The 18549-nt window shown below is 36.4% G+C and overlaps 1 protein-coding gene across 2 annotated transcripts in view; it reads left to right on the forward strand.

Annotated features, from left to right (window-relative positions):
- Positions 1–17367, forward strand: part of SMPX (small muscle protein X-linked) — a 54577-nt gene extending 37210 nt beyond the window's left edge. Inside the window, exons 4-5 of one of the 2 annotated variants that reach the window (XM_070944026.1) lie at positions 6441–6524; positions 16652–17367. In XM_070944026.1, the coding sequence (XP_070800127.1) occupies positions 6441–6524; positions 16652–16786 (219 nt within the window). In that variant the 3' untranslated portion in view covers positions 16787–17367. The remainder of the gene's footprint in view (positions 1–6440; positions 6525–16651) is intronic. The other variant, XM_070944027.1, reaches the window with a different exon arrangement.
- Positions 17368–18549: the final 1182 nt, after the last annotated feature.

Genomic DNA, 18549 nt, shown 5'->3' on the forward strand with positions numbered 1-18549 from the left:
TTGGAAGTAAAAAGGTTGGAATATTGAATGTGGAAAGTTTTGATCTTGAATTTGGATGGCATGCTTACTTATTTTATGATGACAAAGTTGATAAAGTATTTAAAAGTCATATACTTAGAGACTCTTTGATGAGAGTTTGGAAGAAGCACCGACTCAAATGGGATTATAAAATACCGCTATGGCTGGATCTTGGTCATACTTTATGGAATACAAATATAATGTCACTCGGGGGGTTTTCTTATAAAGAGGTTCTTTTTACAGATGCGGGCAGATGGCAGCTGAAGACATTGCAGACACTGTTGGACGAAGGGATTAATTTAACTTGGTTACAATATAATCAATTACAATTGAGATGGAAAGAGGACCAAAAATCTGGTATTATGCTGCATGAGGAAGAATTGGTTAGACATATAAAAGAGAAAGGTCCAATGCATATCAAAAGGCTTTATAATGTTTTGTTAGAAAGGGACTCAGAAACTGAATTAGTTAAAGATTGTATGATTAAGTGGGCACAAAATTTTGAAGAACCAGTGATGTTGGAAACATGGGAAAAAATTTGGGTTCAGAATGTTAAATTTACACAGTCGCAGAACCTGAGGGAAAATTTCTATAAAATGTTTTATAGATGGCAATTTAGATCCCAAAAAGTTGTCATGTATGTACCCTAATGTTCAGCCAAAATGTTGGAGATGTGAATGTTTGGATGCTACGTATTATCATGTTTGGTGGACCTGTAGGAAAGTTAAGGCTTTTTGGATAAAAATTTGATGGGTCACGCAGAATGTTTTGAAGAAAAAAATTCAATTCTCTCCACAACTGTTTTTATTGGGTATAGTTAAGGGTTTTACATCGGGTGAAACAAAACTGATATTGTATATGATAACAGCAGCAAGTTTGTTGATAGGTAAATATTGGAAAAATGAAGCCTTGCCCACTATTGAGGAATGGACTTTGAAGATGGCCAGTTTTGCAGAGATGGCGAAGATTTCAGCATACTTAAAAGATTGTTCACAAGAGACTTATGAATGGGAATGGAAAAGGTGGATAGAATATGTTCAGAACAAATATCAAACTAGAAAGTATCAAATAGCTTTTATTTGAAAATAATGTATTAGAAATACTTTAAGGTAATGAGGGTAAAAAGAAAAATTATACAGGGGAGGGAGGGGTTCAAGTTTTTACATAAGTGTTATATTAAGGTGTTTTTTTTTTGTGTTCTTCTTTACCAGTTATGAGTATATTATAGGGAAGTCTGGGGGGAGGGGAGGGTTAGGGAGGGTTAGGGAGGTTGGGAAGTTTGGGGGGGGTGGGGGGAAAAAGGGCTGAAAATGTAATTGTAAAACTTTTGCAATAAAAAAAAACATTTTCTTTCCAAATTTATTTAATATTATATCACTTTGTGTCCATATTCATTTTCTATCCAATGGTAAAATTGCCCCCATATGTTATAATACTTCAATTCTTCCTTCCCTTTAATTGCCAATGTTTATCTATTCTTTTCTGCACATTCTAATATTTTTTTAATTACCTCTCCCTCTGTAGGGATTTTTTCCGTTTTCCAATTTTGTGCAAATACAATTCTCGCTGCAGTTATTACATGAATAATCAGATATACATTTTCTTTGGTAAATTTCTTGGGTAAAATACCTAATAAAAGCAGCTCCAGTTTTAAATCGATATGTTGCTGAGTCATTTTCTCTAACCATACTCAAATTTTTGCCCAATAGTTTCTCGCTTCTGCACATGTCCACCACATATGATAATACGAACCTGGTGTCTGGTGACATTTCCAACATTTAGTTGATTTATCTTCAAACATTTTAGCCATTTTTGGTGACATATGCCATCTATAAAACATTTTATACAGTATAAATTCTCTTTATATGCTGTTGCCATTGTCAATTTATAGTTTCTTTCCCATTTATCTAGCTCTATTGTATACCCAAAGTTTTTCGCCCATGCTATCATTGTTTCTTTTACTTGTTCTTCTTCTAATTTGATACAAAGTAAGTAGCTACTGTGTTTCTTCGAGAATAAGACCCTGTCTTATATTTTTCTGGACCCTGAAATAAGCGCTTGGCCTTATTGCCATGCGCTCAAAAGTCTGATTGGGCTTATTATCAGGGAATGTCTTATTTTGGGGAAAACAGGGTATACAACTTTTTAATCATTCTCTCATCTGTTCCTGTGTGTATCTCATCCAATTCTGTCATCTCCAAGTAAAAACCATATGTCAGATCCCTAAAAGTGATGCTGCCAATCAATTGGGAGAAGGGGGAGACTTGGATTTGATTTACTAGCATTCCCTGTGTCAACAGATATTTTACAACCTATATCCTGTGCCAAAGAGCCCTGAGATCATGGAGCCCTCCTTAACATGGAGGAATGTTTATGATAGCCATGTGGGTTGTTTCACTTTAAAGGATAACAGTGTGAATACATGTTTGTTTGGGTTCTCAAGGAAACTAGTAAAGAAAACATCTTCACACTTGTGTATTGGCTAAAATCTGCATTCTGACTTAAAGGGAGGGGTCTGTACTGCTTTAATCCTACTTGTCTTGCCTAAGGGTATTCAAATCTTGCTTTAACTTGATTGCTATCATTTCTGCTTAATAAAAGGATCCTTTTGAATTACCACGTTTCAAGAGTCTTTACTTTCTTAAGTTGGAAGGAGAGGCAATCCTTACAGAAAGCAAGATCTGAAAAATGGTCAACTCAGAGAAGCAATCTTCGCTCTACTAAGGGGACCTTGCAAACCATGTCTGAATGAAGCAGAGAACTGGGAGAAGATGAATGCTGGGGGGAGACATCAACCGCCACCCAGTCGGATGCCTGTTTTGTACATCCCATCAGAGAGGATGAGGTAACCCTGGAGAATCCTGAAAAGCCCCACTGGTCAATTAGCATTGGGAAGAAAGGTAGCTGGGATGAGAGAACCAGAAGAATCACCCTCAGCCATGGCAACTGAAAACCAGGGTGTAAACTGAAATTAGAAGCCCTTGCTGACCACGGGGGAATAACCAAAACACCACTGAGGATTGTCTGAAGAGGCATATAATCCAATTGGTGATGGAAATTTTGGAAAATCTCAACATCTGAGGGGAGCCAGGGCAACAACCAAAGAGTGCTGAAAGGGCAGCAGTCATGGATGATGCCACGGGAGGCACCGCCCCTTCTGGAGCCTGCCTATTGATCAGATGGCGCAGCAGCAGTGGGAGAAGACCCAGCAAACCCTCCCCCCCAGGCAGCACACACATCGGCGCCCATTCCCAACCAGCCCTGAGTCCCACAACTGGAAAGAGAGGCAATCCTTACACCATATAATTTAACATCTTTTTCATATCTTGATTGTATTTGCAATTGTGTATACCAAACCATATCAATCCCTTGTTCTTCTAATTCTTGTTTCGTTTTTCAATTCCCCCTTTTCTGATAAGATATCTTTATATCTAATAATATTTCTCATATTGATAATATTTGGATGTATTAATGCTTCCATTGTTGAAAGCCACATTGGTATTTTCAAGTAATGGTTTTCTCTAACTTTCTCCCATACTAATAATAAAGCATTGCTTACATAATGTCTTTGAAAATATTCCCATACCATAAAAAAGATTGCCAACCCAGTTGTAAATCATGTCACTCAAATGTCAATAATCTTGTATTTCTCAGTACAATCCATTCTTTCATCCATGATAATTTTGCTGCTTGGTAATATAGTTCCCAGTTTGGTAGTCCAAACTCTCCTCTAAGTCTTGCATCTTGTAACATTTTTATGTTAATTCTCACTTTTTTCCCTTGCCATATAAATTTCATTATTGTTTTATTAAGATTTTCAAAATATTTTTTTTCTAATTTTATTGGTATTGTTCAAAATAAAACAACAATCTTGGTAATATATTCATCTTAATTATTGCTATTCTTCCCATTAATGATAATTGTAAATTCTTCCATTTCTCCAACTATATCTCAATTTGTCTTTTCAATTTATAGTAATTATCTTTTTTAATTGTTATACATCTTGCTGTTAATTGAATTCCTAAATATCTTATATTTTTAGTAATCTGAATATCTAATTTTTCCATTAATTCCCTTTTCTGCTTTTCTGTGATGTTTTTCACCAATATTCTCGTTTTGTCTTTATTAATTTTCAATCCTGCCACTTCTCCATATTCTTCTATTTATTCTATTAGTTTTGGCCCTACTTCTTGCAGCTCCTCTAAAATAAACACTAAATTGTCTGCAAATGCCTGTAGTTTATATTCTTCTTTCTTAATTCTCATACCTTTTATCTCTTCATTTTGTCTTATGTTTCTATTTAATACTTCTAATGTCAACACAAATAATAATGGGGATAGAGGGCATCCCTGCCTTGTACCTTTCATAATATTAACCTCCTCTGTCATATCTCCATTTACTATCACCTTTGCTGATTGCTTATAATAAGTTGTTTTAATCATATTTATAAATCTCCCCCCCCCCCAAAGCCAATAGTCTGTAATTGTTTTATCATAAATTGCCAATTCACATTGTCAAATGCCTTCGTGCCTCAAGAAACATCAATGCCATTTGTTTTTCTGGATGAGCTTCATAATATTCCAAAGTATTTAATATTATTCTCATATTGTCTCTAATTTGTCTCTTAGGTAAAAAAAAAACATTTTGGTCTGTGTGTATAAATTCATTTAACAATCTCTTGAGTCTATCAGCCATTATTGATGCAAATATCTTATAATCTATGTTTAACAGGGAAATCGATCTATAATTTTTTATTTGTTGCAGGTCTGTATCTTCTTTCAGTATAAGAGTAATATATACCTCCATCCATGAGTTTGGTATCTTCACTTCTACCAGGAGTTCATTAAATACCCAGCATTGTATTGCTTATTACATCCTGTAAAGTTTTGTATAGCTCTGTGGGCAATCCATCTGAGCCCGGCGTTTTGCCATTCTTTTGTGTTTTAATCCTGTGTGTTAATTCCATCATCGTTATCCTTTCCTCTAATGCCTTTTTGTATTTTTCTGATATTTTGGGTAGCTCAGATTTTTCTAAGTATTGTTTTATCTTTTCTCCTGAGTTCATCTCTTGTTTATAGAGTTTCTCATAATAGTTCTGTACTATTTTTTTCTTTTCCTCATTTCGATAACATATAGTTCCTTCCTCGTCTATTAGCTGATTAATTAACTTTTTCCTCTCTCCTTTTTCATTTTATATGCCAACCTTCCGAAGGTGCAGACTGTTTTCCCAAAATAAAAAGAATGTGTTGGTTTGATGGATGATGGACAATGGGTGGCCTGAATGGGGAAAAGAGAAGATTAACTATGCTGTTTTTCATGCGAAAACCTCACAGCTAGCTTTGCTTCTTCTATGCTCGTATTGATCTATCAGTAAAGTCATACTCTTGGTAAAATAATGTCCCAGGAGTTTCTTTTGCTGCATATGCCAATGGGACAGATGACAGCTAGGGAAAATCTTCCAATTTCTTTCCTCAAGAGGCCTTGCTCATACTTCCTAAAGATAGCTTCATTTTACAGTATTGTGGCCAAACTGATAGTAGATAGTTATCAGCAATTAGAAGACAAATTTTACACCAGCATACCTTTCTGTTAGCTTGGATATGGGTGATTACTGTTTAAAATGAGTGTGTGCCAAATGTGCGCTTCACGTGGAAAAAGGATGCTTAACAAGGTAAGTAGAACAGCGAGGGGGAAACAGCTGTACCGCGCTATTTAGATTCACTAGAAAACAGGATTTCCTGCTCTCCAGCAAATATAAATTGCGTGGCACACCTGATCATTGGAAATACTGGTTCGGACCAATCAGAGGTTTTTTTTACTACTGATTCGCCCAACCAGTAGCTTTTATCACTACCAGTTCGCCCAAACCGGTGCAAACCAGTAGGATTTCACCACTGGATGGAAGGATCAATTAACCTTGAGCCAGTCAGGATCGAACTCCTGGCTGTGGCCAGAGTTAGCCTGCAATACAACATTCTAACCACTGCTCCACCACAGCTCTTGATAGAGGGCTCTGATTTTACAATGACCATAACCTTAGACAAAAAAAGTTGTCCTTTATAGGAAAATGTGAAGAACATAGGGTTTAAATATAAACCTCTGTTTCCCTTATACATTAATATAGTAGCACCAGATTATATTAAGCACTAATATAATAAAGCACTACCATAATTTATATGTTCCATATAAACAAGGCTCGGGATGCTGCCACTGATATGGAAGTTTAATGTGAGATTTTGCTGTCCGAATTAATCTTATTTTGAATTTGCCTAAATTTAAAATAATAAAAGAAGAAATTTAATAAAAGAGACGAGAAACAAATATAATTTGCCTGGACAATCAAGAAAACTCCATCCATCTCTTAATTTTTGTAGATCTACTACAATATAACTTCATGCACTTATATGTTATCCAATTTCCAGGCAAATATCAACATCCCAATGGGAGCATTTTTGCCTGGTGCTGGTCAACCTCCTAAAAGAAAAGAATCTACTGAACCCAAAGAGGTAAGAACAGTATGTACTTATCTGATTAGAACACCAAACATTAAATAAGTATTCTATTCTATTCACCAATGAAATTTCATTCTGTAATATCTCAGAAAAACATTCATTTCATTCATATCACTAGAAAAGATAAGTAAACAGTCAGTACAAACATAATCTTCCCACTCTAATGTAATTAGCTAATATATGTAAAGGACAGTAGTATTCTAGAGTGCTAATATATGGAAGCAATATAAAATCAGAATTAAAATATTGGCAGCCTTGTTTCTGAAGGGTTTTTCTGTGCATCCTTCCTATCATATTCTAACTAGAGTATGATGTATATTGCAATTTCTGAAGCTATATAAATATCTTGAGCTATCACTATCCTTCCCTTAGGGCTAAAAAAACCATTCGGATTTTGTGATATAATTGTACTCTAAAAACAATTATAGAGATTCCCAGTATGGATCAGAGTGATATTGCTTTGGGCGACACATCTAATAATTATTTCTTCCACCTCCCCACTCTTCCATACCTCACCTCCAAGCAGGACCTTCCTGTGTACATTTAAATATGTAGTTAATAGTATCTGGAAGGGGGAAATGCATTGATTTTACTTTATGTATCAGAGAAATTAATGACTACATCTGGTACCCAAAGCATTTGTATTTTATTTTTTATTTATTTTATTTTTCAATTTATATACCGCCCTTCTCCCTGAGGACTCAGGGCGGTGCACAGCCAGAGTTAAAAACATGAAATACAAATATTAAAAACAATTAAAATCTATATAAATTTGGCCCAAAATTTAAAAAACCACAAACCAATTAAACATTTAAAAATTTTAAAAAATTTCTTCCTAAGCCAGCCCGGCTTGCTGGAAAAAGTGGGTTTTAAGGGCACAGCGGAAGGCACTGAGGTCTTGGATTCTCCTTATCTCTGGGGGCAGCTGATTCCAGAGGGTAGGTGCCCCCACAGAGAAGGCTCTCCCCCTGGGGGTCACCAGCCTACATTGTTTGGCTGATGGCACCCTGAGGAGGCCCTCTCTGTGGGAGCGCACGGGTCGCTGGGAGGTCGTCGGTAGCAGCAGGCGGTCTCAAAGATAGCTAGGCCCTTAGGTAGAAGTATGAAAATTAATTGTATCATGCTAAAAGCAGGATGAATGTAGACAGCAGAGACAGTTATTTACATTCCTGTGATGCTCTTGTATTTAATCTTTTGTCCAATAACCATAGCCCATAAGGATCTGCATAGAAGTGAATAAAGGGCTGCCATATAATGAGTAGAGTACTTAGTTTCCCTCCAAATTCAGTAGAAAAAACAGCCTGACCATCAGAGGAATGAGGCTCCACCCACCCCTTGCCAAGTATAGAAAAGCAATTAACTGCTGTTACTTCTGACAGTTCTCAATAAGATAGCATTTTTCACCTGAGGATTTTTGTGGATTTATTTGCAAGAATGTATGATGTCTTTGCTGACTTGATTAAATGTTGGATTTGCTGACTTCTTGAAAATGCTAGGTTGTGTGCACAAACTTCTCATTGTCTGGGTTCTCACTGTCTTCTAACCCTAAGAAGTTTAGGTTTCCTAGGATAGCCAAATGTCCTACCTTGACTAAACAAGTTCCCCCCAAACTGGTGTTCTCCAGATGTGTTGAGATTATGATTCCAAAGTTCTAAGTCACCATTGTCAAATTTTGGCAGATGTGGTCCCAGCACATGAGGAGAATGTCAAGTTGCGGTAGATTGATATAAACAACAGAGACAGTATAACGATAGTAAGAAATAATTAAAACAACAGGATATATAATCATATCTTAAATATATCTTTATACATTTGCCTTAGAGATTTTTGGGGCTGCATTATGTTATTCACCACTTAGGACAAGGATGGGCAACTATGGCAACTTTATGACCTGTGAACTTCAACCATGCTGGCTGAGGAATTCTGGGAGTTGAATTCCACGGATCGTAAAGTTGCCATAGTTGCCCACCCCTAACATAGGCCCTTCTTGCAACTTAAATTAAAATCTGGACTAAGCATCACTATAATTTAGCATTTTCACAATACAGAAACTGTTCCTTAAATATGGCTTGCACTATCATGAAATAACATGGCCCTATGAGGAACCCTACCCACATCTGTATTAGCAACTACTAACCTCCCCATCTTGGAATTCTCTATCTTTTGAAATGTTATAATTTTGTTTTATAATTTTAATAATTTTTAATCTTGATAGTACAGTGGTTTAAATACCCTGTTATTAACACAGCTGCCTGCAATTTACTGCTGGTTCGAATCTCTCCAAGGTTCAAGGTTGACTCAGCCTTCCATCCTTTCTAAGGTAGGTGAAATGAGGACCCAGTTTGTGGGGGCAATAAGCTGACTTTGTATAAATATACAAAAGTATGAAGGCTATTGCTTAATGCATTGTAAGCCGCCCTGAGTCTCCGGAGAAGGGCGGCATATAAATCAAATTAAAAAAAAAATAAATCTTAAATTATTTTGTTTTAATGGTTAATTTTGTTATTAAATTCTATACTTCCCAGAGCCCCTTTCTGAAGGATAAGGGCAGTTAAGAAGTATGAAATATAAATAAATATAAATACATAAGAAGTATCTGCCTCAAGCTACAGAGTTTACTGTTGGTATCATGAAAGGTGAAGAAACAATTAATCTAATACAGTAATCAAGTAACTTAATTATATATATTATCTATCTATCTATCTATCTATCTATCTATCTATCTATCTATCTATCTATCTATCTAATGTATCCATATCTGCAAAGCATCCAGCTTACATTTCTCTTGTAATTACTCATATAACCTTTGCTTTCATACAACAAATAAGGCAAAAACACATTCTTATATACAGCCATTGTTGATTCTTTCCACAAATATTCATCCCTCATGACAGATTTCATACAACTACTCCCCACTTTTTTCATCATTTACATATCTGTTTTAAAAATCCATCAATTTCTCCATCTTTTAAACATTCTAAAAGGTTGTACAAATTGATATATCTACTCTGTTTTTTGCAATTTTCATGTAACTTCAAATTGCTCTTTCAACTTTCTCAAACCCAGTTACTTTGTTCTTTGATACACCAATGTTGTTGTTGTTTTTTAATTTGATTTATATGCCGCCCTTCTCCAAAGACTCAGGGTGGCTTACAATGCGTTAAGCAATAGCCTTCATACTTTTGTATATTTATACAAAGTCAGCTTATTGCCCCCACAAACTGGGTCCTCAATTTATCTACCTTAGAAAGGATGGAAGGCTGAGTCAATCTTGAGCCTGGTAAGATTCAAGCTTACAGTAATTGCAGACAGCTGGTATTAATCACAATGCTATCAGTCTGCTGAGCCACCAGGCCCTGTTGTTCATTTGTTCATTTGTCTGTTAAATTCATTTTAGGGGGCTATTCTAGGAGGCTTACATTAATGAAAAGGAAGAAAATGAAAGAAGTATAAACAGAACAGAAATAGAAGTAAAATAATATAACAATATAATAAACAATGAAAAAGAACACAATGAGAATACATCAATATGATAACCAAAAAGATGGTAAAGAGCAGAGTGTAAGGGGTGGGAAGGTAGTCCCCAGGCCAATTGGCAGAGCCATGTCTTTGGGCTCTTGCAGAAGGATAAGCGGGTGGGGACAGATTTCACCTTAGAGGGTAAGATGTTCCAAAGGGTGGGCACTGCAGCTTCTGGATTCCGATAGTTGGAGTTCTTTGACCAATGGGATCCAAAGTAAGTCTTATCTACTGGCACGAGTAGGATGGGCTTGTCCTAACGGGACAAGATTTTAGGTCCATATTTCTCACTGTGTTGTACAGTCCATCTGTCTTTAGCTACAAATCATTCATATTCTCAGTCCACAGTGAAGCCTCAAAAAACTATTATTTTTCCAACCAGTTCATTTATATCATCACCATGGGCACTCCTTATTCGTTTATTTAGAAATATTCTAAACAACCAAAAGGACATTAGACAGTTCTTTTAGTCCCTGACAATCATTTACTAAGCATCCTATTTATTCTCATGCACACTTTACCTCTATCAAATATTCCTTTTACCATATTCAACACCCAACCTAAGACTTCATAGTTATGCAAAATATCCATAATTCAAGCCTATTTACATTAGCAAATGCTTTCACTAAATCAACAATCATAGATAAACATGCTTTCTCATTTAAAACATTTACAACTACATTCTTTCAATATTTCAACATAAATATATGACTTTGTTTTCAATTTTTTTTTAAGACACTAGGTTTATAATACTGGATCCACTTTCAATATCATTCTGACTTACTATTGTCCTTTTTAACTATTCCTTAGTTACCATGTTTCCCCAAAAATAAGACCCTGTCTTATATTTTTTTGAACCCTGAAATAAGCACTTGGCCTTATTGCCATGCGCTCAAAAGCCCGATTGGGCTTATTATCAGGGGATGTCTTATTTTGGAGGAAACAGGGTACATGTATACGGAGGAATACATTTACCCTTAAAACATATTTTAGAAATTTATTTATTGTTAAGCAGATACCAATAGTCAGCATTTTTAGTCTTTCTTATATCTCCATTGGTCCAATCATATTTCATATTCCCACTCATTCTTTCACGTTCATGGACAATATGTTACATAATTTTTCTTAAAACTCACTTCTGATTCCTCCATTATCTCCATTCATAGTATAATATGCAGCTACCTCAAGTTACAGATTTCTACTTTCATATACATCCACAACAATTTAGATGTCAGTATTTCATATTTTCTGACATAATTTTAGTCCCTTTTATTCACGAATAAACTCTACACTTTCACTTCCCTGCATATATTTATCAATTTCATTCTATAAGATCAGGCTGCTTTCATTCAAAATTATTACATCAGTTTCCTTTAAAAAAATTATAGGCATGCATTGTTCATTTGTTAATACATGCCTCATAGTCGAAATTGCAATATTATCTATACAGTAGCCAAAATAATAATTGCCCAATATTGGAATACTCTAGATAACATAATAGCTGAGATGTGAATTAACAAGGCCTCTTCAAATGACACACTATAATATGGTATAATTTACATATATGGTAAATTTGTAAATGTATAGTGCCTGTCTATTTTAGTGGGATGTTTGTTTTTTTGTATTTTCTATATCTCACCCCCCCTGCATCTTGGATTTATGTTAATGTAGTTATCTGATATTGTTTTTTAATCATAATTCAATAAAAATATTTTTAAAAACATTCCAAATTGCAATTCCATATATTGTGATCATCAACAGATGGACCTTCACCACTTATCCTGATAGTGGTCAATCAAGGCATTCACATAAAGAAAAAGTAGATAAGATTACTACCATGTTTCCTGGAAAACAAGACCCAGTTTTATTTTCTTTTTGGCCCCCAAATAAGCACCAGGTCTTATTTTCAGGGGATGACTTACCCCGGACCACCACACCCGCGCCTCCCATGCCCCAACACCTGTCGCGCCACTGCCTGATATATTCTGCAGCTGCTCACAGCCGCTTGCAGCCAGATGCTGCATGGCTCGTCATCATGATGCAGCAGCTCATGGCAGGATGCCGCATGGCTTGTTGTACTAGTGCCATCATTTGCGGCAGGAGGCTGTGCCATTTCACATGCGAGCAGTGGCATTGGCACGATGAGCCTTGCAGTGTTCTGCTGTGAGCAGCGGCATCGGCACGATGAGGCTTGTGGTGTTCAGCTGCAAGCAGTGGCACAGGCATGATGCACCATGTGGCGTCCGGCTGTAAGTGGCGGTAGGTGGCTGCAGAAGTCATGCAGTGGCACAACAGTTGTTGGGGTATGGGAGGCCTGGCTGCAGTGGTCTTAAAGTAAGCAGGTGTGGGGTATATGGGGCAGATCCATCCCCAGGCCCACCCTCTCTTGATTTTTATGCCTGCGACTCGCCCCACCTTGTACAACCAGATGATGGGTGGGGCTTAACTAGGGCTTATTTTTGGGGTAGGGTTTACATTAGGCACAGGCGTGAAAATCGGGCTAGGTTTTGTTTTTGGGATAGGTCGCATTTTCAGGGAAACATGGTAGTCTTAGTCATACCTATGCCTTATGCACCATTACTGATAATGGTTAGGATGCTATTTTTGGCATATTTTGACCAGGATGTTACAAGCAGAACCACAGTCCAGGTTTTTTTTCCTCAACATGCTTGCCTAATTTATACAGGGAGGACCTCTAATCTGGAGACTACTTTACAAGCCAGCAACAACTGCCCATATTTCAAAAACTCAGAGATTATGCACTGTGCTGATATATTCTCAGGATGCCAGCTGTATAGAAAAATGGGAGTTTTCACCAGAATTGCTGGCTTAGCAAAGAGGACTAAAATAGTGCTTCGATGTAGATATGGTTAATACAGCTTTGTTTCTCATAATACTATAATCGAGGATCATCTAGTGAAACACTGTTGACCTCGAAAGGCTGAGAACAGCATAACACTATCAGTTCTTCCTTTGAGTTATCCAAAAGGACAAATAAAGACTCTTAGCTAATGCCCTGTATCCCATGCACATTTTTATTTCACATTGTGTCATTTACCTCATGATTTCTGAAAACAAAGAAGTCTTGCTATTTATGCCAAGGCAGTACAGCAAATGTACCTTTGTGGTAGGAAGGGAGGCTGGGTTAAACCCAGAAACTGGTAAACAGAGACGATTCCCTCTGATGGAAAAAGTATCCCTCCCACAAATTCTGCAGAGCTTTGGCATTGCAAATAGAATTTTTTTCTTTCTCTCTCTGTGTGTGCGCGCGCATGGGCACACATTTATGTCTTTGAGAGAGAGGCACAGAGAGAAACTGACTGAACTTTGGATATATCTATTTTCAAACCTTTATTGTCAGAGTACAACATGTGTACTATGAGATTGGCTGAGCCTCCCTTCGTGCAGCCCCCCAACACAATACAACTCACAGTGAAAGACAAAAAAAAATCCCTATCCCAGTGAATCCTATTAACAAACACCCAATCCTATTGCACCATGTAAATTTATTGCACATTGCATCGGCCCCACAAGTCAATCGTACTATGTTGTAGTTATTTTTCATTCAGGAGCCTGACAGCCCACGGATAAAAACTGTTGTTCAGACTGTTTGTGCAGCTGCCTGTGCTTCTATATTTTCTTCCCGATGGAAGGAGAATAAAGAAGTGCTGACCAGGGTGTGAGTTATCCCTGAGGATTTTCCTCACTCTTCTAAGGCAGTGAGCCCTAGTGATGTCGTCTAGTAGTATCAGGGGACAGCCTTATCATAGCTGATTTAGAAATAAAAACAGATGATTTAGATCAAGGCCATGGGAGATCTACATTGAGGTTTTAAAATTAAAATTGGGGAAGGGACTACATTTTAGAGTTAGGGTTAGGGTGAAAATCCCAAGACATAGTATATAAATGAAAGTTCTTGGATTATCAACAAAGTTTTCAGTTGGCTGAAATTTGGGGGGTAGATCTTTGGGTATAGATGGAAACTGAGTGAAAGGGCACAAAGCAAGAAAATGTAGGAGGTGTGAATATTTCTGATAAAAATACACTCTGTTCAGTTAGAGACTGTCAAATAAACTAATTTACTATCAAGAGACATATAATTGACTTTTGACATGTCAAATCAAATTCTAATTTTAGATGCATGTCAGCATTCCTGAGAGGGGGAATTTAATGTGAGCAAGGATGAGTGAAAGGCAAAGACAGTGCCTTCATATTAGCAGCCCCTTAGATAAAGAACAGGCAGTGCAACAAAGAGGGGATATAGTGAGTAAATGCTCAACTGTTTATTTACATCCTACTACCCCGCTGTGGCCAGCAGATCATGATGTGCAGAAGAACCAATATTTCTGGATTTGGACTTCCAACACATGAGTGGTTGGAAAAAAAATTGTGATTTTAAATGAAACTTCTGGAGTTAAATCTTTCTAGATAATAGCACAGTCATAACAAAAACCCACATACTTCTTATTTCTTATTGCAAAATGGAATCAGCTTTCAGTAAAGAATTTTCCATGCCTTCATTATTCCCTGATCCAGTGGGCAAAACAATGTTAATTTGCAAAAGGATAAATAGATATAAGGAAATGGTCTTTCTTTCTCTGTAAATAAAGATATGCTATCATTTAGTCAATCTGCCTTATGCACTGAGTGCCCTGACATAGTGTGTATTTTGCAATTTTAAGGACTCCCTGAACAAACAAGTATAAATTTTAGGTTTGTGACTTCACACCATTATCTCTTTTTAATATTTGATAGTATCCTTGTCATATTTTGTTTTCAGTCATTTCAACTTAAGAAAATACATACTGTATTTGTGTTGTAATACAGTTTCAAATGCAGCCAGAATTTATTATTGACCATTTGCAATTCTTTGCTATTGTTTCCGCAGTACTGTAGTCCAAAGGAAAGCTGTCATATGAAATAATTTTGTTAGTTTTACGCTTGCTTTTGAATGATGGCATGAGGGGATTGATCTCTTCTCTTTTTCAGTAAAGTGGCATTAGGGATATTTTTAAATTACTCCCAATTCCAACTACTTTATATATTTTGTTTCTCATAGTTTCATGAAACCATACTTGTTACAATGTACAATACCTCTCCCTCATCTTAGCACCAGCCATTGCACCGAAAGTGAAGAAGATGCCTCATTGAGAAATGAACCAAATGCCACTTTTTCACAATCACAGCTGGCTGCAGGGTTTTAAATGCATCAGACAAGACAAATGCATGCAACATATTTTATCAATAGGAAAAGGGGAGGGGCCCTGTTCCTTTATTCATTTTTTTTCACATGGATTGGATTCGTATGAAATATTCTTGCACACTCATCTCTATGTGTGTATGTCTATGTGTATGCACAGCAAAGCTATATATTGTGTACCATAAACAAATAAGTGATGAAGCAACTTGAGCAATACATTTATGATAATTCTAGATTAATTCTGAAATATGTTTTGTATTTGTTAGATAAACATGTATTCAGGATTGAGAAACATATACAAAATCAAAATGGTATAACACCTTGCCAGGTGGAGAAATATTGGAATCATGGAGAAATTATTTCAGGAGTTGAAGAGAATTGGCTAGTTACTTTGAAAATAATTCAGAAGTGCCCTAGACCTCACATAATACAACATTCATCTATTATTCATTAAAACAGATTGACTTTCTTCAGGCTTCCACTTACTTAAATCTGAAACAGTACATTGCTGTTTTAACAGCTCCATTATCTTTAACTAGTTGATTTTTTAAAGCATCTTCAACATTTTTCAGATTCCCATGTAATCCTGAAAAAAGGCAGATAATTTTAGTTCATACCAGATGGGAAGTGGGCTTACCTGAGAGCTAAAGATTTTTTTCCCAAAATTATTTCTTAAATATACAGTTGTAGAAAAGAGTCTTGAAAAAGAGTTGAACTTGTCAATAATATCATGTCATGTAGAAATGAGGGATAATCCTCATTCAGATGAATTCCACCCATCAGTGGTATAGCTATGGCATATTACTAGGTGTACACTTTCAAAATTGGGTACCGCTAAATTTTAAATAACCAATAACACTTTAAGCCCCACAGCAAACTGTGGTAATGCCAAAATGATGACATGTGCAACATAATCACATCAATGCCACACTGATGTATTTGGGCCGGACATAAGTCATGGCACTTAACGGATTATGTCATTATGAATGCATTGTCCTTTGACCTCTTTGCTATTCCCCTTTGAAGTCCTTGTGTGAGTGTCAGATACTATAATGAATTATTTGTTGAAGCTCTCAAAAATTACCTGGTTACTGCTAAACAGAAATAGGCATGTGACAGGTGTTTTGAATGTCAGCCCCCCTCCCCCACCTTCCCACCAGCATCAGCAACATGGCCAATGAAAGCAATTATGAGAATTGTAGTCCAAATCATCAGGATGATATCAAATTGTTACTTGTTCTGTAAAGAAGGGAATTCCAATTTTGATAATATGGAAAATTTACTTTATGCTAGTATGTTATTAAATATATTCTTTTATTTTAACTTTAACTGTGTAATTTTCTCTATTTTCTGGTTCCTTGTTACAATCAATTGAAGAATTAAGTTTATTATTTTTATATAGAGTCTTCCAACTCCACCTGAAGAAGAAAAGAAAAAGACTCTCACAGGAGCCAAGAAGTTACCAGGCCCAGCAGTTAATCTCTCAGAAATCCAGAATGTAAAGAGTGAACTGAAATTTGTTCCAAGATTTGAATAATAAAAGAAATGAAATTGTATGTAGAAGATATGATTCATACCACTATTTGTGTGCTGAACCAAAGGAAAATTACTTAAATGCATAGGATTGCTTCTGAAGATGAATGAGAAATTGAAATCCCACATTAGAAATGGTTTATTCCTGTACAATATAAATAATATGTCTGTGTGGATTAACTAAAGCTGCCTCAGGAGCAGGGGTGGGTTCTACTTACCTTTACTACTGGTTTGCAATGGGAGTGCTTTCTTTGCTCACTAGCGTGCACTTCTGCACAAATCATACCTTATGATGTCCAGGTGGGTGGGCAGAACCTCCTGCCGCTTTTACTACTGGTTCTCAAGAACCGGACAGAACCAGGAGCAACCCACCACTGCTCAGGAGGATAAATACTTCATTAAAATCAATATTTTCATTTTCAAAATAAACTTTGACATAAGCAGTATGACTTGCAAAGAAATGGTATGTGAGAGGTGAGTCTTTTTTCTAGGTTCAGTTCTGACAACGTGAATGTGGTGTACTTGCCGATATGATCCTGCTTGTAACTTTTCAGATTAAAATAGCCTGTTCTCTTCCTCCCACTTCTAGTTAGACATTTGTTTAGTCAAGTAATGATAACAATAATATGATCACACTTTAAAAACAAGAATAGTGTGTTTTTGGCTAGGATCAGCATGTGATTGTCTAGGGCTAGGTGATGCAAACTTAAATTCACAAACCTTACTGAGTGATCTTGGGATAGTAACTGTATCTTAAGGTGTAAGGATCGCCTCTCCTTCCAACTTAAGAAGTACGAACTCTTGAAACGTAGTTGTTCAAAAGGATTATTTTATTAAGCAGAAGTGAAAACCATCCAGCTAAAATCCAATCTGAATACCCTTAGGCAAAGCAGTAGGATTAAAGTGGTAGAGACCCCTCCCTTTAAGTCAGAATGCAGATTTCAGCCAATACACAAATGTGAAGATGTGTTCTTTACTATTTCCTTTGAGAACCCGAACAAACATGCATTCCCACCACTACCCTTTAAAGTGAGACAACCCACATGGCTATCATAAAAATTCCTGCAGGTAAAGGGAATCTCAGGCTTCCTTGGCGCCAGGATATAGGTTGTAAAATATCTGATGACACAGGCCATGCTAGTAAATCGAATCCAAGTCCCCCTTTCCTCCACTTGAATGGCAGTATCACTTTTAGGGATCTGACATAAGGAACTTCTTAAAGGACTAGCTTGATATCTATAAGTCAAACAGTACAAGATCTCTGTGTTTTTTAAAATAAGTAAACTGTTAACACTGCATTTTGACTTATAATATTTTTGATCCTAACCGGGTGGCTTATAATTCTTATTAGGAGGACACTACGGTTGTCTTTTTGCTCAATCACTGAGTCTCTTTTTTTAAAATTATTTTTATTTGAAATATCGGCTGAAAATATCTGGTAAAGTAAAAGAAAACCCAATTTACTATCAGAGCCCAATACGGCCAGTTAGCACCTGATTCTTTGAATCTGAACAGGCAACTGTAGTTCCTTATTCTTCTGTGGTGGCTGTTTTGTTTCCAGGTGGTGTTTACAAATCTTGCAGCTCATATTTTTGTTCATAAAAGCTAGAGATATTATGTGTATGGAATGTCCATCCTTGAATGTCATTGCAACCAGTTGTAATTTCTTAATTTATATGTTCACGTCCTCCTTCACTATTTTTACAAATTATGTCAGTGGTTTAATTTAATTCCACAGCAGGACATTGTCTTATAAAATTAGGTTTA

This window comes from Pituophis catenifer, unplaced genomic scaffold (assembly GCF_029215685.1).
Source record: "Pituophis catenifer annectens isolate HBS135680 unplaced genomic scaffold, rPitCat1.0.hap2 SCAF_4, whole genome shotgun sequence".
In the NCBI taxonomy this organism is placed as follows: Eukaryota; Metazoa; Chordata; class Lepidosauria; order Squamata; family Colubridae; genus Pituophis; species Pituophis catenifer.